This window comes from Gavia stellata, chromosome 7 (assembly GCF_030936135.1).
Source record: "Gavia stellata isolate bGavSte3 chromosome 7, bGavSte3.hap2, whole genome shotgun sequence".
In the NCBI taxonomy this organism is placed as follows: Eukaryota; Metazoa; Chordata; class Aves; order Gaviiformes; family Gaviidae; genus Gavia; species Gavia stellata.
In genome coordinates this window covers 31,980,900-32,008,771 of record NC_082600.1, presented here as the reverse complement: position 1 = coordinate 32,008,771, position 27,872 = coordinate 31,980,900, and the positions used below count along the sequence as shown (strand labels likewise).

Below are 27,872 nucleotides of genomic sequence, written 5' to 3'. Positions count from 1 at the left end.
AAGTTGAACTGGAGAAGGAAGAGCAAGGAAAACACTTCAGGAGTTCACAGCCATGCTGTAACCTCTCTGCATATAAGATACACGCTAGCATCTGTGCTGGTCAGCCTACAAGTTAGGAGGTTGGATTCTCCACTGTTGTCTCATATAGAAGCAGCTGTCAGAGATATTTTCTGTCATCTGTTCTCCCAGAGTCTACCAAGGAGTAATTCACACCTTCCTCTCTTCTCCTCTTGTCTGGTCTACAAAATGGTGATATACATGTGAAGACACGGTCTTCAGCATTTTGGAAACTTCAGCCATACAGCATGCTACAAGATACCTCTTCAGCAATACAGACTACCATAAACACATCACTAACCCTTCAAATCTCTCTACTTGTTTCCCCTCAGAGTTTCAGTCTAAGTTCAGAGCCTCAGCCCTTCTGTTCAGGACTTTTGATTCTGGATTTTGCACAGCTTTATGAAGAATATTGCGATTAACATCTCCACTTCTTCACATACCAAAATAATCACAGAAAAGCTATACACGTATTTAGTTGCACATGTATTTAAATTCTACTTTGAGTAAATGATGTTTGCTAAATTGGAAAATTGGAGAGGAGTTTTACATGGATCTATGGGGTGGTTTTTCAAATAGTACGAACAGTGCAGTAAAATCACAACTAAGCTTAGAAGAAGCAGTAACTTCAATTTAGCTTAATAATTTAGATAATTGATTAAAAATATTTTAATATACCTTTATATTGAAATGTTAGTTATATTAAAATACTAGGTTTTGTGAAAAGTAAGTATCAGAGTCACTGTAGAAACAAATCAGAAATTAAAACCTCCCACAAGCAGTTTTGCCTTAGGCATGTGATAATTTGGCTGTCTTCCTGTGTCCTGAATTCAGTTCCATCTGAAGCTGTTAAGTCGATGGAAAGTATTTGGTTGTTGAGTGTCATTCTCTCAACTCCATTTTTGTTGTACTGGTCTCTTCCTGTCCACCCCCCCACCCCCCCACCCCCTTTCACAAGTGGTGAAGAAATAATTGATATCCTTTCCATTAAAGCTGTAACTGAACCTTCTGGCTTCCCTGCAAAATAATTAATGGGTTATCATGGCTCATGCTCTTGTAATAAAAAATGTTTCTATTCACAAGGCAAAAAAATTAATTTAGAAATTACTTTGTCCTATCTTTTGTTTAGTTCATGTTACAAGTATCATAGAATCATAGAATGTTTTGGGTTGGAAGGGACCTTGAAGATTGTCTGGTTTCAACCCCCCTGCCATAGGCAGGGACGCCTTCCACTAGACCAGCTTGCTCAAAGCCCCCTCCAACCTGGCCTTGAACACTTCCAGGGTTGGGGCATCCACAGCTTCTCTGGGCAACCTGTTCCAGTGCCTCACCACCCTCACGGTGAAGAATTTCTTCCTAATAGCTAATCTAAATCTACCCTCTTTCAGCTTAAAGCCATTACCCCTTGTCCTGTCACTACCTGCCCTTGTAAAAAGTCCCTCTCCAGGTTCCTTGCAGGCCTCCTTCAGGTACTGGAAGGCTGCTATAAGGTGTCCCCAGAGCCTTCTCTTCTCCAGGCTGAACAAACCCAACTCTCCCAGCCTGTCTTCGTAGGAGAGGTGCTCCAGCCTCCTATATATGTGATATTAAATAAGTACCACACGTAGCAGTAATAATGTTAATGAAATTTTAGGGAGGCAAAAATCAAATGTAAAGAAACCTCCCAAAGCACTGAACTTGAAGTTGTTGTACCAGTTACTATAAACACACATGCAGTATTACATATTTAGGTTTTTTTCATTTATATGTCCTTCAATTTGGATGTCCTTAAAATTTCTTGCACAGTACATGTTGCAAAAGAGAGCTTTTCAATTTTCAAAGAAATTGCCTTTCATTGGAAGCTTAAATTTTGCCTACGTGTTTAACTGATTACTGAATTAACGTTGGGATTTTTTTCCTTGACAGAAAAGTAAATTGCCTGTGCTGAATTACGGCTGATTTAAATAACTCTGCAGCATAACTCAACCTCTTGTATTTGCTACCACACTAAGTACGTATTGGAGTTAAAACTCAGCAGGGATGAGTTGACTGGCAAAACTGTTCACCTACCATGAACTGTGAGAACACCTGAACTGTATTTCTGTGTCAATAAGGGAGCAGGAGCTAGTAAGTAAGGGTCCACCTGAACTGAGGGGTCCTGAAAGTTTTGCTTAGAAACTCTAGAAAACAAAGACAAAGCACAGAAAGGCACGAAACAGTTTCAGGGAACAGTGAAGGATTGTTAGATCCTATCTTTGTACTGAGTTTTGGGGCAGGAATAGAAGAGAGCGTAGACCAGCATTCCAACAAATCACTACTAGAGGACCTTCTCCACAGCTTAAAGATACTCTTAGGCACCACCCAGAGAGAAGGTCAGCAAGAAATAGAACTTAGCAACAAACTACTAGATGAGGAACACCAATCTGTTTGTTGAAAAGGTAACACGTTCTGGGATGCTTCCAGCATTATCAAAAAAAAGATACCAATGGTAAAGATAAGCAGTGATAAATACCATTCTTATTCTACATTTCAACCCTCCTGGCTGAATAATTGGAACTTATAATATAATTTTATATAATGATATATTTAAAAAGCCATATAATTTTACACTGACATTATAAATATTCAAAAATAAAAGGCAGGGAGGAAAAATGCATTTTATTTTAAGAAAGCTTCAAATTTGGCAAACACTGCAGAACACAGTGATAAGAAGAATACAAAACATTGTTCTTTCTCCTTCTTCTGAAACTGTTTTGGCAATATTCCACTCTGTTGAAAGGCATGGAAGTGTTTTAGGTTTTAATTTTTAAGGTAAAAATAGTGTTTTTCTAGGCTTCAGATTTAGGTGTTCTCATTAGGCTCTGCAGACAGCCTTCTGTTTTCTTGTATCATGAAATGATGTTCTTTCAGAGCACTATTCACTGAAACTAGTGTGTCTTTATAACTTGATCTGGAAGAACTATGTTAACCAGGAAGTTACACAAATCTTTAATCTGTATAAACATAGATAATTCATAGTTCTTGTTCTGCCACCTGTATGGCATAGTTGACTTTCTATGGCTACACCTAGCACAGCTTAAGTTTTCAGACAGCATGCAATTCTAGAAGCAGTCATATATGACTTAGGTTTTTCTTTTAAACTTCTTCCCTAATCTTGTAACTCATTACTTTAAAATTACACCTCTAGAAAGGCTTTCACATAGACACTAACAATCACAGTTTTAACTTTCAGAATACCGTGTTATTGACTGAAAAAATAAAAGTCCTGGTTATGAAGAGCCAGATATGTATATTTTTTTCAAATTAAAAGGAGACCTTTCTTATTAACAAAAACCTTCTGTAATGTCAAGCTATTCTTTTGCTTTGACAGAGCACTGATGCTGTGAAGGCAACTTTACTGCACAATTTTATGTACACTCAGAAAAAAAGAAGAGGTTCCAAATATGTCTACAACCATATCCTGAAAAACTAAATACTCTGCAGAAAAGTTTGCAATATTATGTTCTTAATATGATACCGTTACACTGTTAAGTCTCAGGCTAACTTGTCATCAACTATTTAAGCATTCCTAGTATCACCAAAACATAGACATTGAAACTACAACAGTTTTGACAAGACTGTTTCATCAAGTCTGTTAATGACTTGGCTGTTAATGGCTAGTAGTCCTTTTTCTGGGCTCAGGAGCAGATCTATCATTCATCACTGCTGGAAATGAGAACAAGAAGCCATTGCAACTCACAGAGGCAAGGTCCTTCTTTCACAGAGAGGCAAATGATTTACTGATCATTTTGAGTTTCAAGTCCAAAAGGGCTTTGAACTATTATTAGCAGAGGTGAGATCCTGCTATTATGAGCAACAGAGCTTCATGTAATGGGTGCTGTCATCTTGCATCCCTGCCTCTCATAGCATAAGAAACCATCAACCACATCATCAGCAGTATCTGGCAGCTATGAAAAGCAGACATTCTCCTGCTACGCTCTCCCATTTGGAATGCCTTTAAGAGTAATGTATCCCCTTGACTTCACGCAGGCACTTGTAACTGAGTCCTTCCCTACAAGAACTGCTGGCATTCACCACTTAAAAAATAAATGTAAGATAACATTATACACTATTCCACGTGAAGCACTGATTAAACCATAACAATTAATGACTGTATATACAATTTCACTGGGCTAAGAGAAAGGAAAGCATTTTATTCTTTTAGCTATTCCATCCTGGCAATCAAAGACAGTCTGAGTTTTCAGAGTCCCATAAAAGTCAGCAGAGCTAGCGCAGTTCATACAAGACAAAGATTTGATCTCTGATCTCCATCTTGATATCCGATTTAAAAATTAAACTAAGATTACTGGGACCCTAATACACAATAGAAATTACAACTTACTAAAATCTAGACATGTACAGATTTCACTCTGTTTCTTTATTTGTTCTGCTCTGAAATAAGGAAACTTGGATATGGAAAATTTGGATTCAGCACTCTAAATTTCACATGCAGGCAAATCTTTCTAATCCAGTAAGTTTTGTTTTGTTTTACCTATTATTGCCTTATCCCAATGTTTTAGGTGAAAAATAGCTTAAATTATGAATGCTAACAGTTGGCAGGTAATTGGCTGTAGGAGGCAGGGATGGAGGGGCAGATAAATTTTCAGAATTGAATTTTGAACTCTCAAGCAGAAGCCTGCTACTTGCTAACTGCAACTGGTACAAGGCTAGTTGCAATTTTTTATAACACCAGACTAAATAAAAGTGGCATGCCCTCAATCCTCCAGTGACAGAGAGACAGGAAACTTAACAACCAACTACAAAGCTGATCACACGATGTGCTTCTGCACATGGACTATTTACATTGGAAACACCATGAGCCTGAGGGTCTAGAGAGAAGAGGAGGTGGAAAAGAAAGGTCCCCAAGAAGCAGCAGTCACCTCAGAAAGAAGGGGGGTTGCAAAGACGAAGGTGAAGATCCTGCTTGGAGGTAACATGCTGGAAGTGGGGGAAGATCCCAGAGATCAGGGAGATGGAGTCCAGGGGACGTCCATGCGTTTTGGTCGATGACGCCCAAGACTGATAGCTGCAAGCAGTGGCACAGCAAGAATGAACACGACTTTGTGCCCGGCCTTCCCTGGCCAGCAGCTACCTCCTTACTGGGAGGGGCTGTGGGGAGCTAGTGAATGTAAGGCTGGGAAGGTAACAAATGAGCCAGCGTGGGAGGCATTAAAGCAAGGTAAAAGCTCTGATCTCCTTGGTTCTTAAATAAACCCCAGTATCCAGATTCACTATGGGTTGTTGTTTACATTGTCTCACCCATGACACGAGATTTAAGCAATAAACCGTAGGAGATAATAAACCATTTGCAGTCATCTGTCCAGTGCTAGCTCAGACTTCTATGGAGAATTTTAATAAAAGATTAACATTTATGAGTCAAAATGCTTGATTCATCTGTACATTCTGAATATTTAAAGTTCAATTTTAATGTACTTCTATTCATTTGAGAATGATTCCACAGTTTCAAACCTACAAACTATATAGCACAGTAGGTTTTATATTCATTTGAAATCCCAGCACAGAATTCTTTCTTCATGAGTTTACCCATTTTTCACCCAAGTGGAAAAAACAGCAATACCTTAGTTCACAGATTCAGGCCCTGTTAATCATAAAATTACACTGCAGAGGTATTAATTTAGCATAGGAAAACAAAATTAAATACTCTGCAAGTTTACTAAAGCTATTGATGCAGTGTTCAAAATTAACTCTGACTACTGGCAATAAGGAGCAGCTCCAAATTAAAAATAAAGCCTCTTACTCCTTTTCTGTGCTCATACTGATCAAAATTAATATCATAAAGTAAACACCATGAGTCTTTTACATCTTTATTTCCTCTGACTTTTTTTTGTAAGTTCTTTGGAGTTCTTTTCCAAGGCTTCTGAAAAAAATCAAGTGATGGATTACATGGTCACTGTCAGAATTATGTATCTTGAAAAGAAGAGATGCTGAAAAAGAATTAGTAGCACTTGTAAAACTTACCTAATTCCTTCAAGTTTCTTTCATAAAAGTTTAAGAAAATGGTTTGTTAGATGGTAAATAAATGCTAATGGCTAAAAGTATAATGGAATTAAAATACAATCTTATGCTGAACTCACTAAGGAACCTTTGTATTCATTAAACTATTTTTAACACTCTTTAATGTGAATTATCTGCAAAAGTTTAGATATCTCTTAAAATCACCCTAAGAATTCATAAATATATATTATATACAGAATATACACATGTGGGGGTCTTCTTATATGGTATCATTGGATGTCCATGGACCCTAATGGGATGCACCCAGAAGTGCTGAGGGATCTGGCTGATGTCATTGCGAGGCCACTCTCAACAATCTTTGAACAATCATGGCAATTGAGAGAAATGCCCAAAGACTAGAGGAAGGCAAATGTCACTTCTACTTTCAACAAGGGTAAGAAGGAGGACCCAGGGAACTACAGGCCAGTCAGCTTCACCTCAGGCCCTGGGAAGTTGATGAAACAACTAATCCTGGAAATATACAACTGATTCTGGGACATGCTTTAGTGTCTGCCTGACTAATAATGCTTTCTTCAGGTCTCAGATCTTTCATATGGGACCATTAGAGACAAGGAACAGAAGCATGACTGTATATAACCATTGTGTTTTCTCATCCCCACTTTAATCTTTCTAGGAGAAGACTAGAAAAGGGAGAAGGGAACCTAACAATGCTTAGTAAATGGACAATTTGCACATGAAATGCCCAAGATGACATAACCTGGAAGACATAAATGAACTGTGGTTAGTTTTTTTAAATGGATTACAACAATTCAAGAATGACTCATCATGGAAACATCTCCAGTGCCTGGCCAGGTAGATCTGAAGGTCAAAAAGATAAGCAAAATGTTTAGAGAATATATTGTTGCTCCACTGAAGATAACAAAAGTGTTCTACTGACTTAAAAGGTTTACTCAGGATTTCACCCATGCACATAGATAAATGGGATTGAAATTAACATTGGGAAATGGTGATACTAATATTCCTCATTTGACCCTGTGTTCAGTTTCTGTGAGATCAAACCAAAAAGAAGCCTGGTAAGAGGGAAGAACTGACAGATGAGAAAAACCACTGGAGGCATGGAAGAGACTTCCACATAAGGAGAGATTAAAAGACTGGAATTGTTTCATTTGGAGAGGAAATGAGTAAGAGTTTACCAGATTCAAAAAGAGGAGGAAGCCAAAAAAAAAAAAAAAAAAAAAAAAAAAAAAATCAAACCAGGAAACAAACATAACCCCTGTAGTATAACCTTCTGCAGCAACAAATTAGAGGGATAGGAGTCGTCTTCTTTTTGGCAACAAGTTACACCTTAACTAGGTTAACAGAAACACTCTTGGGGCCTCTTTAATAGCCGGAGTGAGCCAGATTTCAGTCAGAATGACAATGTCTCCAGGCTTCAGTCACACTACCTTCCAGCTATAAAAACCAGCAGATTGCAACCTGTGGCAATTCTTGAGTGTCTTCCTCCTTAGTTTCCATTTCAAATTGTTATATTCCCCAAGGGAAGGAGGTTTGCTTGTTTGTGCTCAGATCTGCTTTAGCTACAAACCTCAAGCACTTCCTAAAAGAAGATGTGTATCTTACCACAAAAGGTTGCAAACATCAGTTACTGGAAATAATCATGAGACTATGTATTGCTATTTGCTCTTTCAAAATACCAAAGCTGGCAGTCAGCCAATGAAAGTGAATTTGATGAGTTTAATAATGATATTGAAAGATATATATTTTTACATAGGTCATATTTAATTTGAAACCTACTGGAGCATTGAGTTATTGAGACCATGAATTTAGAGAGACTGAAAAAACAGAGATTCTCCAAACAGATTTTTTTCCTGACATATATCCAAGCAGTGTAGAACACACTGTTGACAGGTTAACAACACAACTCATCTGATGGGGAAGTTATTCCAAGTGGGTTACCTTTTATTTTTCATTATGCTCCTCTCTGAATCATTTACAGCTACTCTCCATTCAAGACTCACTACTATCAGTTAACAAATACACTGATAAAAATGTTTGGTCAAGCATGTATTGGTCAAATAAACTGTCAAACAAATATATTAAATAAAAAATTATATGACAAATCAGAGTTTTCTGCTTAGGCTAGGCAAGGCTTGTTCCCCATTACATGTTGTAGCTAGTGAAAAAGAAGTGGGAGAGGTAGTTATTTGATGGAAGGGAATGGAGTCTGGTGAGGAAAAGAGAAATTTTCAAGTTTTGGCAGTTTTATGATTAGCATCTGTGTTAGTAGCAACAACAGCTGAAAGAATATGAACTGAGGAGTAGGAAAATGTATTTGAAGTTTTCTTACATACTCAGAAAAGACGATTTAAATTTTTTAGAGGTGAAGAACTTTTTTTCTAATATACAACCTCAAGTGAACCTACAGAAGTTGTCTCCAAAGCGGTGTGCACCCACCCAGGGGTGTGCACAAGACAATCCATTAGGGTGCAGGAAGAAAAATACTAGAACTTCAGCAACACATGTAAGTTATAAATAAATAAATATACATATATTGGGGGTGTATGCTCAAAAGTTTTTAGTGGTGGGATGCACAATAAAAAAATTTGGAGACCGCTGATCTACAGGACTTTTTGCCACTCTACCTTTAAGAAAAGCTCAAGTGCTATCAAAGACACAGCCTGTGAAATAATTTATAGCCATCTCCAAGTTTCACATACCATAGAGTAAGGAAAGACTAAATGGCTTAAATAAATTTGTAGAACAGTAAACAGAGTTGATTCATCCTTTGATGGAAATATGTTTTGTATTAACATGCACTTTTGTTTTATCCATCAATGCCTTTTTAATTATAAGCATTTCATATTGATTCAGAATGCTAATCAGCTGATACCATCACATTAAAAGTTCAAATGAGCATAGAAATATCCATTAAAATATAGGACAATGTACCACAGACTCCAGGTTTCATCCATCACCTCAAGCCTTTTGAGAAAGGATCAGCTGAAGTGGGGGCTGCTGAAGTATAATACTTGAATAATCTATTGAGCTACTGTTACTAAATGGGTTGTGTTAGACTCAGTCAAAATGATAATATCTAAAATCTTTTAAAGAAGGGTAAATGTGATGTGTATCATATTAAGAAAACTGAGTAAAAATTAATAAGAAAAGAAAAAAATTGACTCAGCCAAGTGAGAACATATTCTCCTATTTTAAGGAGAATATGTTTTTCAAGTTCAGAGATTTTAACATATATACCTACTATATAACATAACATTAACATCAAGAATTAATTAGATCTACTTTAGAAGTCGACAGGCATTTTTTTAACATGCATTAATTGCAGTGAATGTAACTAATGAACTGTAAACAACTTAAATCCCACCTTTCTTGGAAAGCTGGCTATACAACTTATTGATGCATAATAATTAAAAATCATGTAATTACTTATTCTACCTTAATAATAACAACACAGAAAATTTGCAGGCATTGAGGCTCCCCCTGTTAAACTGATCTAAATTGAAAAATATTTCTTTTCAGTGAAATCTTGTGATAAAACTACAAAAGCATAAGACAGACTGCATCAACCAAAATCTACTAAGCCTGGAATCCTGCCTTTCAGTCAGGAGTTCCCAAAGCAGCATCAGCATCTGGTGGTATTTCCCCAGACCACCACCTCAGATGCCAATGCTCTGCAACAAAAGCATTCTCTGAAGCAGAGATGAGGTCACAAAGACAGATGACACAAGGACAGTGACATTATAAGCATTTTCTGGTTTGTCTCTATTCCTTTCCTAAGAATTCCAAGACTTGTATTTGCTTTTCTTGACTGGTACTGAGCACTAAGGTGACATTTTCATATTATAACTTGAACTTCTCAGTTTTTAGTAGTATCAGCTAACTCCAAGCTCCCTGTTACATAGACAAAACCCAAGAAATTCCCGTGACACTTTATATTGATCTATACTAAATTTCAATGGGGTGACACTGACACTTTACTAGTCATGCTTTCCAGATCATGTATGAATGTATTTAACAGCACAGACCTAAGAACCTCTGCTAGTGACCTGCTTCCACTGTGAAAACGGTATATATTTCTACCCTTTGTTTCCCAAGTCATAAATAGCTATTTATCCATTTGAGCATCTATCCTCTTCTTTCATGAAAGCAGTTTCTTTATGAGCCTTTGGAAAAGAAAGTGTTTGACTTCTGGAAAACCAAGTATGCTATCTCAACTAAACAGAAAACTTGATATTTTCATTAAACAGCACACAAATAAAATGAAAATTTATTATCTCCAAAAATTGGACAATTAAAGGTGTACAATGTAGGATGTCTGATCTATTAGCTTGCAGTGGAACACTGACCTCTCCTAAAAACGTCTTGTCCTCACAGAAGGGTTTGTGTAACTTCTCTCAAGGAAAATTCATCTGCCCTACGAATAGTATTTTTTCCAACATTTAGTTTAATTTTTTATAAATACAAAACAACATCGTTTATGATTACCAACCAATCAAGCTTTAAAAATTTCAACTAAAATATTGACATGAGTGAGAAATTATTAGAATTCAAAAAGCTTACTTAAAAACATAAAGGTAATTTTTTTCCTATTAAGAAATACACTGCTTACTTTCTTGTAATCCATGTTCACAAAATCTTGCAATTATTTCAGATTTTCTGCTGCTGAAATAATCATTAAATACTAATAACGTATAGAAAGACCCAAGGAAGCATAAATAGCACGGCCTGTATTTCTGTAAGAGCACTAGAAGCAAAGCTGACACATTAACTGCTTCCCTACTAACATTTGTCTGTCCCACATCATTTTACTCAAGTGCGTACTGTTGATGATGCAGCCAGAGAGTATAAGGAAATGATGTTGATAGGGTATCTATTTTTTCATCCTATTTTTACCTACTCCCTCCTGCAGCAGAAAGAAAAGAATAGTAAGGCAAGACAGGAGGGGACAGAATCTTCAGAAAGATTCTGCTGATGCAGAAAAAACACGAATCTTGAAGTCTGTATCCAGAAGGTAACAATTATAACACTTATGAGCTGAAGAAAAGACAATGAGACAAAACATAAACAAAGAAGGAAAGAATCTTTTAGTCCTAAGAACTTCAAACACAAAGTCATCTCTCTGAAATTCCTATCCAAGAACGATGTAGGCTAATGAACAGTGAGGGATACAAAATCAATCCACTTTAACCTAATCGATAATGAGCCTTACCTCTACACAAGTAAGAAAAAAGATGACAGCTAGAGACAATTAAAAAGACATAGAGGAAGAATAATTGTAAAAGATACCATCTTAGACAGGATAGAGAAAATATAGTTGTATTTCTCAAAGACACCAGAAAAAGAGCGAGTTAACATAGCCATGAAGACACCAAGAGAAGGATGCTTTTCAATCACAATGAAGCAAAATCACAAACTGTGACCAACTATATAAGTACTATAAAATGATGTTCAAAGATATAACATTGTGATGTTTATCTCAAGGAGCTGGCAGTCAAACTAACATTACAATCCAGTTATATGTTGATATATGGCATTTACTATAATGGTATAGTTATCCACAGCTTTTATTCAGTTCAATTTATTTTATCATATAGAAGGCAGTATAAACTGTATTGAATCCAAATAAAATGTCCACATCTAATGATCAGGTGGTGTACCATCTATGTGATATTAAACCAGAAACAACTTCTTAACAAAAGCAGTGGATCAATTCCTGCCTTCAGCTCAGCAAGGGAACGTAAAATAGCTGCTATTTGACTTTCTTGCTTCAGGAATCCTGCCAAGTTGAGCACAACTGCTCAAAGCAAGCAGATGAAGTATATTGCACTAATTCACACAAGATGCTAATATTTCATCGTCTGCCTTCCAGCAGCGGGCAGAAATCTCTTACATCCCAATGTAATTTTGCCCCAGTAAAAACAGATAGAATTTTTATAAGCAAACTCCTATTAATACTGTAAATATATAGAGCAAAAAACAAATTTATAACATTAAAAGACATGGCAAATTTACACAGCAGTTTTCAATAAACATTCATGAACAAGGTATAGTGTAGGACATAAACTTTGCTGGCAAAAACATAAGCCTGAAGGCATCTAAAGTAATTGTTTCCTTGAAGTCCTTGAAAAACAGAACTCAAAAAGAGTCAGAGTATAGGAGTACAGAGCCATAGCAACTCTCATTTGTCAGCTTGTTCTATAGAGTCTGTGCTTCCATTTAAGGGAAGAACGGCAAATATAGTTCATCCAAAAAGGGTCACAAATACACAGATGAAGTTTTGGTGGTTGCATCTACAGACAGTTTGAAATAACAACTTCAACACATCCTTCGTTTTAGAAAGAGGCTAACTCATCTACAATCCAGATCTCACATTATAACTTAATGTAAAAACTTCTTAACTATTTAACTTCTCCAGAAAGAAAGGGTATGAAGGACTGTACCTCTCGAACATTGGTATCACAAATGGCAGTTGAAATAAATAATTTTTATAGACTAGTCAAAAGAATAACAAACAGCTTCAAAAACTAGGAGTTAAGCTTAAAGAAGCGAGTTTATCATCAGAGCAAGCATATTCCATTCTGTTCAAATCTACTGTGAATTTTACATTATGTTATTTTGGTGATTCGCATTTGCATCCTTTATTTCATGAGTGGAACATGAAAGTTACCTTTTCATAGGTCCAGCTGAAGCTTGTCGCAAATACTACTTAATCACATCAAGACTGAAGAACACTTTTCAACTTAAGTTCACCTCACATAAATTTACTTCCTTTTTTTAGCAAACAGCAAGACTGCATTTTAGAGAGAGAGAGACCTACAAAGATGCAACTTTTGGTTTCTCTTCCTTCCAGTGTTTATGAATGACTGACTACTCATTTACAGACATCTTTGATTAAAACTGACTGCAACTTCTGTACCTTGCTTCCCGGTTTGGGCTGCCTCCTAATTTTTGCAGGTATTGTAAACAAAAGGAAACCTTCCTACAAATATAACTTAATAAAATCCTTTCTCCAAAGATTCAGATCCTTTTTCAGTCTGAAATGCCATTTAACAAAGTAAATGTCGGATTCAATGAACACAGTAGGGGAGAGTTCCACAGCACTAGTAAAGGACTTTCCTCTTTTGTGCATCAGGAGAACAGATGAGCTTTTGTAACATTTTGAAAAAGAAATTAAATAGAAAATGCACAGCTAAGAAAACAGCAACATGGCAAGCAATACGTTACTGACAGAATGGTATTAGTGATACTGTTCAATGAATGCCCAGGAGTGTAGCCTAATGAACCAGCTGGGTTCAACATACAAATTTGTGGGTTTAATACATTTCTAAAGTGTCCCTACATCTCCTATACAAACACTATCAGAATCCCATGTAGTCAACTGAAACAAAAGTATTAAAACAGATTAATATTTTAAAAATACATAAAATAAAAAGAAGAAAATTATGTAAGAGGTAAAAACCCCTGTATTTATGAGGGCTACTAATGTTCGTAATGGAAGTTCCCTTTTCCTCTTTCAATGTGCAGTTGACTGAATCTGTAACTCAACATACCCTTTTGCTTCCACTCTCATAATAATCCTCGACCTTTCACTTCCAAAATGCCAGAATCTATATTGACACTGAATGACAATTCATCTGGCTGACTGCAACAGCCGGTGCTTATCTCCTCTGGACCAGTCAGCAGACAGACACACATTTGTTCAGTGAGTTAACGCGATTCTTACACTCCATTAAAATCCTACTGCATAACGCACCAATGCAAAACAGAAGTAATAATGTTCATTATGAATATAAAAGCACAGCAGGTGCTGCATTCTGAGCTGATTAATTTCTTGTGTTTCACCAGAAACCGCTAGCTCTACCACAAACTGTTTCAGTTATATTGTATGACATCTGCAGGTACAATTTTTTTCCCTAAAATGTACTAAAGTGCTTCAGCTACAATGAGCAACTCCTCTCAACTATATATTTTTCTAGATAAATTTTCATATCTTTCAAGAACCTGTAATATAAACTCTAAAGCAGAAGATCATCATATTTATTATTCCTTAAACTGCTAAGAACGTAAGTACATTAAGAAAAAAAAAAAGAATAAATCACAGGTTGTTCAGCCTTTATAAAAAACCTTGTAATTAAGTAAACAATGAAAATCAGAAAATGCATAGTATCAGGATATGAACTGATTGTATAACCCCACAGTACTAGGACTGACAGTTCAGCTTTCTCTACCCTGACCAGTATCGACATGTGCAATAAAAAAATGAATGCAGTAGATCAGTATAGCTTTTGACATCAGATATCAGTGCCTCAGGGGATGTTTACCCACAGCACACTATGTTCTACTGACTCTTTCAGACATGCCATTCAAAAATAATTGCCATAATATACCTTGAATTTACTGAACTTTAGAATGTATATTCTGTTTAGATATTTGTAATGTAGGCTAGAAATAGAACACTTCAACCAGTTCAACATAAGCATCTGAACATATATTGCATTTCTTTTGTCCATCCCACTGCTGAAGTGCTCAATATCATCCACTGTAATGCTCAGGGACAATCTCTCCTGTTTTCAGAGGGGTTTTTCCTCCCTTCAAAATAAATTTTCAAGGCACATCCAAATTATCAAGTATCACGAAAAAAATTCTTATGGCCCTGTATTTAGGTAGACTTTTTTTTTTTTAAATTAAAAAAGGAGAAATAACCCATCTTCAGCTAATTTGTGATGCACTATTGCCAAAATCTATAATAATTTGAATGTCTGAATATATTTCAACAAAAAACTGCCCGCATTAGTTTGAATACTTCCCCAAACATTACAGACTGTTTATATAGTTCTTTATTCCCAGTTCTGCAAGACCAGAGAAGAGAGTTTCCTCCCCTCCATGACACAGGAATTTTAACATTGAAAAAATGAATTGCTGCATTTAGTTAAGGCTCATCTGTGGGAGGAAACTGATGCTCTTGAGTGTTTATGGAGGCAGTGTATTTAATTTCTTGTATAGCTTGAGATATCTGACTGAAGGCTTTCATTTGTAATAATGTAATTATCAGTCAGGCCATGACATATTACAAGTTTCATTTGCTGTCCTTTGCATTTAGAGAGAAAGAAAGTCTTCTGAGCACTGTGTTGTCTAGTAAAAAACATTGAACTGTTAGCAGATGAGTCTAAATCCAGCGATTTCTGCAATGTTAAAGTTCATGTGCAACTGGGGGAGGAAATCATTCCCAGTTCTACAGTATTAGAACAGTTACTGCCTGGCTGATCTTTTACTTACTCTTGCTGTAGCGTTTAGGAGCTGGTGTTACAGCATGTCAATATAGAAAACATGTCTTAGCAATTACTCTTCACAGGAAACTCCTGCAGTAGGACAGGAGGAAGATTGAAAGCAGACCCAAGTTGATGAAAGCTGGGATTCCAGCTTCAGGAAATCACACTGAGGAATCTGGCATGACAATGCAACTGGAAAGGTGCAAACAATTAAACCACCCCTTTTCTTGGGTTTCAGCTGTTAAACTCCTTGAAGTATCACCAACTGATGACTCAGTGGTCTCCACTCCTCCTCTGGCAAACGCCATGTCGTTGTCAAGGTTTCATAATAAGATCTCTTTACATAGCTAGGTGGGTAACAACTGTTTTTGTTTGTTGGTTGTTTTTTTTAAAGCCAATTTCAGTGTTTTATTAAAAAATCACAACCGTTGTTCTAAGAAGCAGCTTGCATCGATTAACTACATCACTTTAAAACCTCATACTGTACTAGCAGAAAGGCATTTATGTGTGTGTAATGTACAAAGACAAGTTTCATGAAGAGGTATGAGAAATGAAATGGTATTTCTTGCTGAACTCATACCACTGTAATTGGGGAGGGAAAAAAAGTCCTCAACTCCAGAACTACATGAACTAGATACTTAACCAGTTCTCCATGAAGCCCCATATAATCTTTGGATTATCAAAGTAGTACCAGATGAAAACACTTGTCATTTTTGGAGAAAAAGAGGGAAGAAGATTTCTAAATAAAGTATATTAGTCTATTAGAGGAGTTCTGACATCTCACATTTTCTTTTCCAGTACCTTAGTAAAGTAATAAGCAATAGAACTGTTTGCCTTCAAAGCTCAAATTTGGATAATCTTTTAACATATTCATCGCTTGAAATAACAAAATCATAAAACTCCTACAATTTTCTTTGGGGTTTTGTTGGTATTATATAAAAACCTTACAATCTTACATGACAGAAAAGACAGTGTATCTGAAACTAAACAACTATCTAGATTTACAGAATAGCGTTCAAAAATGCATTATGCTTTTCTTGAGGATCTAAAGGTCAGAAAGTAAGAGAAAAACTTTTCTGATTGCACGTACTATTCCAATAATTTCTTACACCCATTATCAGTATTTAAGGTGCATATATTTTAAATGAAAACATTTCCTCTTAGATTGATAGAACTGCTATTAAATACTTATTTAATCTGAGACTAAAATATTAAAATAGTTTTGGGGCAAGAAAATGAAATAATTTAAATATTGTTTCCTGACTGCTTTAGTCCATTCTATTTGAACAGTCTTTCTAATGTTTATAAATTGCTACCTGCTGTAAAATCCTTGGCATCTGTTTAGGTCATGTGCAAGAAATGTCATTTTTATGCAAAGTTCTAATAACTTGTAGAAGATTTTACATAGCTATGTTCTGAAATTCCTGAAGGATCACTGGCATAAGTGGCAGGCATTAAGTTAAAGAATCTAAAAAGTGGTACAAAAAAAACTTCAAGAAAACCCCACAGCTCTTCTTTGTCAAGAAGTGTTTTTATTTGTAACAAAAAGACTGGAACATTAAGTCACTTGTAGCCAGAGGACCTAGAGGTATATTTTGGTGATCTGTGGTGATACGATGGCTTGATAAAGATTAACTGAAATCATCCTTACAAAAACAATTTTTGGAATGAAAATGCTGAAGAACTGTTGTTAAAGGATATTAATTCTCTTTCTCAGTTTTGTTTCTTAAAACATAAGAGGAGCAGAAGACGTAACTAATACCTTACATAAATCAGCTTTCTTAGTCATGTGGGCATGCCTACCACAGCAGAATAGTTCAAGAGCAGAGCACTGACTCATACAAGAACTCAGGCAACAGGAGAGAAAAGAGAAGGTGAAGAACAATGAAAAAGGAGAACTAATATTTATACGTGTTATAACACAGACCTACTTAAAGCATCTGAAGTGCATGCTTGTAATCTCTTTTCAGTCCTATTTCACCATGTTGTGCTACGATGATTTCCACAAGATTAAGAGAGAATACCATTTGATTAAATATGAAGGAACAGTAACCTTCACCTTCTTAACTAAAGCAGCAAAAGGAAGATGAGGGAAAATGTGGTCCTGTTGCTGAATGGGACAGGCAACCTGGTGACAAAGGTTAGGGAAAAGGCAAAGGTACTCAGTGCTTTCTTTCCCTCAGTCTTTACTGACCAGCTTTCAGGAATCCCTGAAAGGGGGAAGGCAGGGGACAGGACACAAAAACCAAAAACCAAACAAAACAAAGAGACAGAAACTAATTCTATTACTAACTGCTAATAGGATGATAAAACTCAAACAAGAACTATTCTTAGGGATTAGAACTACTAATTGCTTTCAGTGAAAACAAGTTAACGAAATCAAGAATTAAAGACTCGGAAACACTCTGACTATGCAGGTACATTCACACCCTATTTCCTGTAAAACTATGAAACAGTAGGCAAAAAATAATAACGTACTTAGTTATACATCATAATCTTATACGTGTTTTTTGCAGTGTAAATTTATTCAAGATACAACAATTTTCTTAGTCTATGAATTTTCTCCATTACAATGACCTTCTATAAGATTTGGATCCCCTAAATTCTCTATTTTCTTTTTCTTTTTTCTTTTTTTAACCCATCATGACACACTGCTACAGTTGCACAACTGTTGATACAGTTGATATAGCCCGTGAATTGCAAAAGGGAAATAGTTCATTACAGAAGTTACATAAATCAATAACAAGATGGTAATAAAAAAAGATAAATTTCTTTCATGAGTTCATCATAAATAAAACCAGATAAAACGATACAGGTGATCAACACTGTCAACAACTGTGTAACAGAATTACTAGGAAATGTATAATAGTGCTCTTTTGGGGATTTACCTTTAGCTAAAATTTGGTTATTAGAACACAGTACAACAGTACTTCGTTTGATATTAAAAATTCCAGGCCTTCAGTCAGCAATGCATACTCTAAACTGGAGGGTGAGAGGAAAAAATATACAGATCCTGGGCAACTGTAGGTACCACCCACACTTTCACACAGTGCTGGTTTAATAGCCTTCCTCTAAATATTGCAGAGTTGCTTATGCTTGACCACTTTTGTGGAAAGACGCTTCACCTAAAAAATAAAGCCATAAATCCCCTAATGCTCTTAAACAGCGTAGTTCTCCTTTATCACTTGCAAGTACTGCGTAAAGTGCTGCTCTTGAAGATTTAAACAGCTATTTGCCTAGTTTTGTCGAACTGGAAGATATATGGTCTCCATTTCAAAAGCATATAAACAATCCATCAAATAAAGCACTAAAATCCTTGCTGATTTTTTTCCACTGCATCTGATTTACTGATCTGGAGTGATTATCTTCTGTGGGAAATATGAAATAGAGATTACTGGTATCTTTTCAAAAGGGAAAAATTTGTTTCCTGATAGGGAAAGGATGAATGATGACTTAGAGGAATGACTTGCATTATTTCTTCTTCCTACTCTAATCAAAGAGTAGGGAATAGGGTCCTATACAAGAAAACTATATGTAAAAGCTCAGTTGGATTAGATTATGTGACCTAACTCTTACCTCCATTCTTTTCAGCATCCATTAGGACTTTGGCTTTCTCTTCACTAATCCTACACTCTTCTATAGATTCAATTTCTACTTTTATATGACATACATGTCTATTTTTAAGTGTCTTTCCAGATGCTCCAACTGCATGTTCCAACTGACAAAATAAAATGCTTCAGCCATCTTCTAAGTTTTATTTATCAAATACCACCTTTACATCTTTACAATTCCAGCATTCACTCTGCTGCATACCCTTGTAAACTGTGCACCATTCTTAGTCACATACCTCATCCCTTCTTACATCTAAGCTTTTGACAAGTCCTATTGACAGTCCCCAGACTTCCTCTACACTCCAGTCACATAATTTGTGCTTATTTCCTACTTCACTTAGAGTAATCCACCCTTTACTACCACTCTGCTGGCCAAACATGCTCCTTAAATCCATTTGTCATTTCATTACTTCCAAAATTTGGCCTTTCACCTCATGATTCACTTATACTACATCTCTTACATCTCTTCACCTGCTAGTCACCTTCAGACTGTAACTTTCATTCTCTGGCTTTGCATGGACTTACATTATCAACTTGTCTCCTCTAACTTTTGTATTTCCTCGTCCCTAAATAGTTATTTTCTTTGTTCCAACTTTTCACCTTCCATACCATTACTTATACCTGTCACACAATCGATAGTCCTGTACAAGAAGCATTCAGCAGTCCTCTTGGACAGCCATCCATAAATAATACATATTTCTATAATTTTATTTGCTGCCCCACCTAGAATTTAAATATTCCTCTTCCCTTCCTTTCATAATTTAAAAAATTGCAAATGTAAGGAGTCAGAGCAGCCCTGGCAGGCATTGTTATGTAGGGCTTTGAAAAAGCAGTTACTCTATTTCCAGTGGACATTTTCATGGCACTTCATACAAGGTAAAAGCTAAAAATCCTTACTTTCAAAGAAGTCAGGTCACTGTTAGCAAGAACAGCCTTAACAATTCTTCCGCGGGTAATTATGAACTGATTGCATCAACTAATAGAAAAAATGCATACTCTATCCAATTAAATATTAAACTGTTGATACTTCATGCAAGATATGCGAAGACCAATTCCAATTTTCAAGCTACTCTGTTAATTAAGTAAATGCTAAAATATCTATTGTATTTTGTTGTTACTTGTTAATTTTTGTTTCTACTGTGCTTCTTTGAAAAGGGTTGTGCTGCCACACAGGATGATTTTTACCTCTAACAATGTAGAATATGAGTATTTCAAATTGCTTATTAAAATTAACCTGTTGCCTAACTAGCAATATGGACAAAATAAAGCTGTTAAAAAGTATACAGTGCAACAGGAAAAAAGAAAGAATTAATGGACATAATATGTCTATATACCACTGAGAAAGATTTTGGCACAGCGTAGGTCAAAGTCCATACAAACAATATTTCCTTTTTCTTGAATCCTAACTGGGACAAAAATACTGTAGATGTTCTTGGTTGCAAAAGCATGACAGTAATTTTCATTGTTTTTTAGTTACCTGACAAGACAACTTCAACTAGGTCTCCTTCTTGGATATCTGCAGCTGATTTGACCAACTGGAGAATGTTTTCAGAGGTAGGGTCATGGCGGAAAAGCAGAATTTTGTCGTACATTCCGTAGAAACCACATTCGGGAAACTGCAAATACAAACCCACGAGAATTTACTACATTGTAAAATACAAGTAATATAATTAAATTTTGAGGGCAGACTAGATCATTCCTCAGACTAGGTCCAAACAGAATACATATTTTTTTCATAGATGACAATATTTATCACTATGTTCTGAAAATGGCTTTTCCCCCAAGCAACTAAGCTCATTTGCCTTTCTCTTCCTCTGTGAGCAACGTGGTATCCACTAGGAAATGAAAGAGAAGTAAGTGCATCCCTTAGCCACTTCTGACAGCTTTTTCAAGGACAAGTTCCTGAGCAAGTTGATCTAATTAGACTCTCCTGGAGCAGGTGTTTGGACCAGATGACCTATGGAGCTCCCTTCCAGCCTATATTCTTGGTTGGGCAGATTACCTGCCTGAAAAATAAAAGTTGCTGTATATAGTTATTCATATGGGTTTTATGCTGAACAAAAACAATTTCCAGATTCTGAAACATAAAATATTCTCACAGAATATCTGCAAAATTCTGCTGTAATGCATGTGTTTAAAGATGCAGAATTTTTGTTCATGTGCACTGTGCACCACATTAAAAATCCTAGATAGATCACTTACCTATATCGTATGAGATACTATTTCAAGGCCATTTCCTTGAGCACATTTATCCTCTACTAATTATGAACTGAAAGAGTTGGCAATCTATTGCCAAACTTTGAGAAGGCTGGCATCAACATCAAACACATGTACATCTAAACAGGCATTACAATTACATATACGAGAGATACGTATTTGTAGAACTTTCCTTGTAATCAGTTAACCATTCATATTCATAATCTCAGTTGAATTAATAGTTTCAGTAACAGCAAGGTGTACTTTACCATGTTCGTAACGCTGAAAATGGCTTACTATGTCATGTTCAATTCACATATTTCTCACTGATGATTACCATCTCGATGTGGACCAAAAACTTGCTGTCTACAAGTTTGGTCTGTTGCCTTCTAAAAACATTATGCATGGTTTTATTCTTGTTAAGAGGAGCAAAAATGGTATTTTCTATTTTCATATTCCTCTGTAAAATAATGAACACTGAATAATCTAGTTCTGTAAAAAGATATGCATTACCACATTTAAATCTTACAAAAGCAAAGCGAGGTGGAATAAAATTAGTAAAGATGGATACTGAATTTTTGTTTATTTAAAATAAAGTTGTCATATAGGCCACACTTCTAATGGAGTTGTTAGCCAGCCAAAAGTCATATTTTTTCATGAAATAACCAGTAAAGTAATGAAATGCTGCCATATTTGGATGATTCCACTGTGTAGGCACCTTCTACTTGCTTCATACTCTCCTTAGAAAAGTGCCTTTTCCTGGGAAGCCAGGAACCATTCTTGACTGTACACAGGCATTATTATTGGTGTCTATACATCAAAAACATTCAATTTTTATTCAATTACCAAAAGAGATGTAAAATTAAGGAACCATATTAACTTCAATTTTAAAAGTTTACCAAGAAGGTAAAACAGCAGTGTTTTGGAAAGAGAATGTAGACAAAATCAATTTTCATTACACAAGAATGTGAATCTGTGCATCTTTGTGTCTTCGTGTTACTCTATAGCTATATTTTAATTCTAAAGTAATACCCTCTATCATCTTAACTAAAGAAGGGACAGAAGAGACTTAAGTTCCAGTATAATTGAAATAAACTCCTAAATATAGTAACAACAGTAATTTTCACCTAAGGGAGGAATTTCTGAGAAAATTCTGAGAAAAAGTTCTCTTACATGAAATATTCTTAATCCTGCATAAAGACAGCATAACCTAGATGACATTTTCTCCCACAGTCCCAAATGTGAAGATGAAATATTTCAAGTATCACATACTTAAGATGCAGTAAATATTAAGGATTAAAACTGTAAGAATAAGCCAAATAATGCTGAAGGACCTTAATTCTCAAAGTATCATTTCCAAATCTCATTAAAATAATAAATTATTCAACCTAGTTCCAAAAGCATTTTTCTATTTCAAGAACAAACTAAATTAATGGCTTAGATGTTAAATAGTTACTCTAGCTTTTAAAGAAATTTGCTTTACATTAAGCGTAAGTGGGAGTGAATCAAAGCTTTCGAAAGGAGATGTAATCTGAACTGCAATTACTCTCTTCATGCATACAGGTGCTAGTGTAGCCTAGGTAATAGAAAAGTAGATTACGCAGGCACTAAGAGACACCTGAGTGTTTTATAGAGCCATTCAACATCTGACGTAGCAGTGCTGAGCTGAACCTAAAAGCCTGCTGAAGCCACTCAGATGCTTGTGTCATGGTGCTCCATGGCTGGAGAAGCTCTTCTTCCCTCACTCCAGCACTTGAGCTGGCAGCGGGCAAATTCACTCCTCCCCTTAAACATTTTAAATTTACAACATGCATGAGAAAGTCATTCCAGGATTATAATTTTAATTAAACAGTTTCCTACCTTGCTACAGTATACAAGCCTGATGGCATGTCATAAGAGTGAGAATTTTCTTTTACAGATGCAGTGAAAAATTAAAAAAAAAATTCTTTCAAAATGGGCATGGCTGATCTTTTTCAAACACTGAAAGAATTTTCTCATTTCACTCAGAGACAGTACAGTCATTTCTCTCTAAACTTATTATGACTTAAATTGTTTGTTCTCTCTTTATATTCCCATTCCATTTGCTCTTTTCAAATTAGCTCTATTTTTTCTACCTATAAAAGTATTTGCTATATTACATCTATTATATATGAATATGTATAAATACGTGTACTTTGAGGTATCATTTATTATATTCTGTAGAGAAAAATAAATTCAATCACAACATTTTTTGTAAATTATATACAAGAATTATCTTCTGGGTTCGAGTTAGTTTTCCTCAGATAAACTACTCTCATGCCAAGAAAGCCATTTTGATGGTACGAGTCTCCAAATAAAACATTGTGTAAGGACCAACTGTTGCAACAGTGACAAAAATGTTCCCTCAGCTAAGCTTATTCCTGCCAACAATAATGTTGATATGCACAAACAAAAGTAAACAAAAAGCAGCCACATTGCTTGGTACTACAACACTGTAAATAGCATTTATTTTTGCCAAATACAGGGCAAAATAGGAAATGCATATATGTCAAGCTACCTAAAAGCTAACTAAAGCTAAGCTAACTAAAAACTAACTAAAACCGATAGTACTGAGTCTAAATTCCCAACACTAATAGAAGCCCTTGTTTCAGTGTAATAGCTGCTTAAAATGGAATTACCAGGAGTAAGATGGTCATTGTAATTTCTATAACGAGGAAATATGATATTTCTGTAAGAATCAGGAGAGTGGAAAATTGCTTACATGGGGTTCAGGAAAAGGATCTATTTCTGGATACTTCACAAGTCATCAGTAGTCATTAAGACATCATAACTGTCCATGTACATGTTGATTGCCTACTCCAAGTGTGAAATAAAATGCATCTTCTTAAACTGCTTTCAGTGTGGCTTAATCTAAGGTGCATTAGTTTACAACTGAAACAGGATAAATGACCTTTACAGCATAATAACCTGTTGAACTGCCACAGTCTAGTTGTGTATTTCAAGTGCCCGCCCCTTTCTTAATAGAAAGAAAGATCAGCTCCCTAACATGATTTCACAGAATCACTAAGGTTGGAAAAGACCTGTAAGATCATCAAGTCCAACCAAAAAAAAAAAAAAAACCACCAAAAAAACCAAAAAAACCCCCACCTACCCACAAACTACAAAACACACCACAACCCACACCAAAACAACCCACCCACACCACACAGCACCATGCCCATCAAGCCACATCCCACAATGCCACATCCACACGCTCCTTGAATACCTCCAGTGATGGTGACTCCACCACCTCCCTGGGCAGCCTGTTCCAGTGTTTCACCACTCTCTCAGTAAAGAACTTTTTCCTAATATCCAGCCTGAACCTCCCCTGGTGCAACTTGAGGCCATTTCCTCTTGTCCTGTCACTAGTCACTTGGGAGAAGAGACCAACACCCACCTCTCTGCAACCTCCTTTCAGGTACTTGTAGAGAGCGATAAGGTCTCCCCTCAGCCTCCTCTTCTGCAGACTGAACAACCCCAGCTCCCTCAGCCGCTCCGCATAAGACTTGTGCTCCAGACCCCTCACCAGCTTCATTGCCCTTCTCTGGACACGCTCCAGCACCTCAATGTCCTCCTTGTAGTGAGGGGCCCAAAACTGAACACAGGATTCGAGGTGCGGCCTCACCATCGCCGAGTACAGGGGCACAATCACCTCCCTACTGCTGCTGGCCACACTATTTCTGATACAGGCCAGGATGCCGTTGGCCTTCTTGGCCACCTGGGCACACTGCTGCCTCATATTCAGCCGGCTGTCAACAATCACCTCCAGGTCCTTTTCCACCAGGCAGCTTTCCAGCCACTCGTCCCCAAGCCTGTAGCGTTGCCTGGGGTTGTTGTGGCCAAAGTGCAGGACCCGGCACTTGGCCTTATTGAACTTCATCCAATTGGCCTGGGCCCATCGATCCAGCCTGTCCAGATCCCTCTGCAGAGCCTTCCTACCCTCAAGCAGATCAACACTCCCACCCAACTTGGTGTCGTCTGCAAACTTGATGAGGGAGCACTCAATCCCCTCATCCAGATCATCGATAAAGATATTAAACAAGACCGGCGTCTTCTTTACTTACAAACAAATTGGGTTCCAGATTTGCAATTTACCAAAATTTCTGTATTAATATAAGTCTATCCCCAGCAATGATGTTGTTATTTATTACATATTTTCCAGTGTGAGTAGAAGAAATACTGGACAACATGCTTCTAAGACACTTAAAACTACAAAACGTATTCAGTCTAAGAATGAAAGGTTCAGCGCACCTGAAGATAAGTTGAAAAATTGGTTTGCCATAGACACTGAAGTTCTGGAAAAGCTGAGAGTATTTTTTAATTAAAGCACTTTAAAAAACCAAAACAAAATACAAATAAGAAGGATTGCAATTACTATTGAAGAGACTATCCAATGTGCAATGTGAATCCTTTAAAAAGCCTTATTTCTATTTTCCAAACTTGTACTTTCAACTTTGCTTTAAAGGCCAATTTATGAGAGATGTGTAAGACCATTAGGAAGCTACAACGTATTAGATATATCCTCCATAAAAAGGAAGGTTCTTTAGCCTAGCCACATGCAGTCCCTGTCTGGGATCGAGGCATAAGTGATTACGGTCTTCAAATACATAAAAGACTGGTGCTAACAGGAAGGGAATAATCTGTTTCTCCTCTTCATGGAACATTAAGGATTAACAAATCTAAAACACAGGGAGAGATATAATACAGGGAATTAGAATGGAGACAAGGAAAGCTTTGCAAGGATAAGAATTTTTTAAAAATTAATCTTATTGTTTGCCTAAGAAAGAGAATCTCTATTACTGCAGGGTTTTTTAACAGAACAAATCAAACAAATGTCAGGAATCTGACTGCTGATCTTTCTATGTTGGGATAGAAGGATAAAGTAGATAACCTCCTATGACCTAACAATCATGATGATGAAAAATTTAGTATCTAGAATGGGGACAAAATAAATGTGTATTATTAATTTTTATATTATTTATTTACTTATTTATTTATTAAGTACAACTCTCCCTGCCCACAAGCAATGTTAAATCTTGCTTATGCCTATCCACAGTGATATTAGGTAAAAAAAATGCTAACCTTAGCATGACCGTTCTGAATAAAACTGTCATTATCATACGGAGGAAACTCTGTATTGTACATCCACAGGTTTTGTTCATTAATTTACTAAATCAAAGGTAACTTACTGCTAGAAAAACTTTTGAAAAATTAAAATATAAACTATCCTAAGAAGATGCACAAGTATTAGCTTTGCTATAAGAGCAGTTAATGTTGTCCAGCCTTGCGATGTAGATGCTGTTCATTATTATGTTTATATCAGCGCAATAGACTTAGAGTGGAAGCACTGTATCGTTCCCTCATTCTGTATTACTGGGTAAGCAACCTGTAAGGTACCAGAGGGATATCCTAGTACACTAGAGGAAAACTACTGTAAATGTTATATCACATATAAACAACTACTACTCTCAAAGCAAACTAATCTATAACATACTCTTCTGCAAGAAAGGAAATACAATATACTTTTTTTTTATCATACTGACAATGACATTTTAAAAAAAATTAATCACTCCCATGAAGAAACAAAATTCTGGCAGTAAATAAACTGACTGTTTACCAGGCTTAAAACTTCAAGGAAGATCTGGATTCTGTGCCCTTTACAGGGTTGCACTGAATTGACTTACAATTTGACTATTACTGATCAGTGTAACTATTTATAAAGCACACACATGTAAGTTTGCAGGACAAAAGGTTTCAGTCATTAGTGTAAAACAGCATTAAATAGACCAACAATTATGTCACAGTAAAGTCAAATTGATTTCAGACAGCTTGATGAGAAAAACTTGCAATTTAGAGATCATCTCTGTTTAAAAATCAGCTTTCATGGATGGCAGAGAGGGACTGTTTGAAGTTTTAGTATGACAATGTTTCTGGATCAAGCTGCAAGTTATTTCTTACTTGTCCCCTTTAAAAAGGAAAATGAAATATTCTATTAACAAGATAATGCTCATTACTGTTGCTTGTAGTGATTACAAATGTATTACAATTCCGAATACAATGCATTTATTGTTGGATAATAGTGATTTAAATTTGTTAGTTTATTAGCTTTTAAACTATTAATATTTACTGAATGTAGAGATGCAGTGATCATTCACAGACTGTGAATACTACTTTAGTACTACTTTAATCAATTACATCTCCACAAGAAATAAAATGCATATACATACCTCTTAAGGTGTGATTACCCTAAGGTTTACTTCCAAAAATTTCAACAAGAAAGACTTCAATTTCAGTTTTCAGCATTCCCACTCTTGCCTTTTCAACAATGTTTGTCTCATATTATGCCAACAGTTTCTCCTTACATGTACTGTAATGTTACCACAATGAAAGTATATTACCTGGGAAAAGCATAACAGACTTCTATTTGAAACATTGAGCCTTAAAAACCTGCTGTCTAAACATTCATATAAAACATGTTTTATATGATATTGTAGCAGCTTTTATGGTAAAAAACAGGAAACACTGCTAGCATTTGAAGTCACCCGTAAGCAGACTGAAGTTATGTGCTTCTTTCATTTCCTGAAAATATCACATAACTGTTATCTGCCCATAAGATTGAAAAAGTGATTTTTTAAAATTTTTTTTTTTTTAAGGTGAAAAAACCTGCTGGTCAGGATCTCAAGTAATAATTTGGTATTGCCCAGCTTGT

The 27,872-nt window shown here is 36.0% G+C and overlaps 1 protein-coding gene across 2 annotated transcripts in view; it reads right to left on the bottom strand.

Annotated features, from left to right (window-relative positions):
- Positions 1–27,872, bottom strand: part of PRKD1 (protein kinase D1) — a 143,728-nt gene that overhangs the window by 46,720 nt on the left and 69,136 nt on the right. For both annotated transcript variants that reach the window (XM_059819251.1, XM_059819252.1), the window contains exon 2: positions 20,427–20,565. In XM_059819251.1, the coding sequence (XP_059675234.1) occupies positions 20,427–20,565 (139 nt within the window). The remainder of the gene's footprint in view (positions 1–20,426; positions 20,566–27,872) is intronic.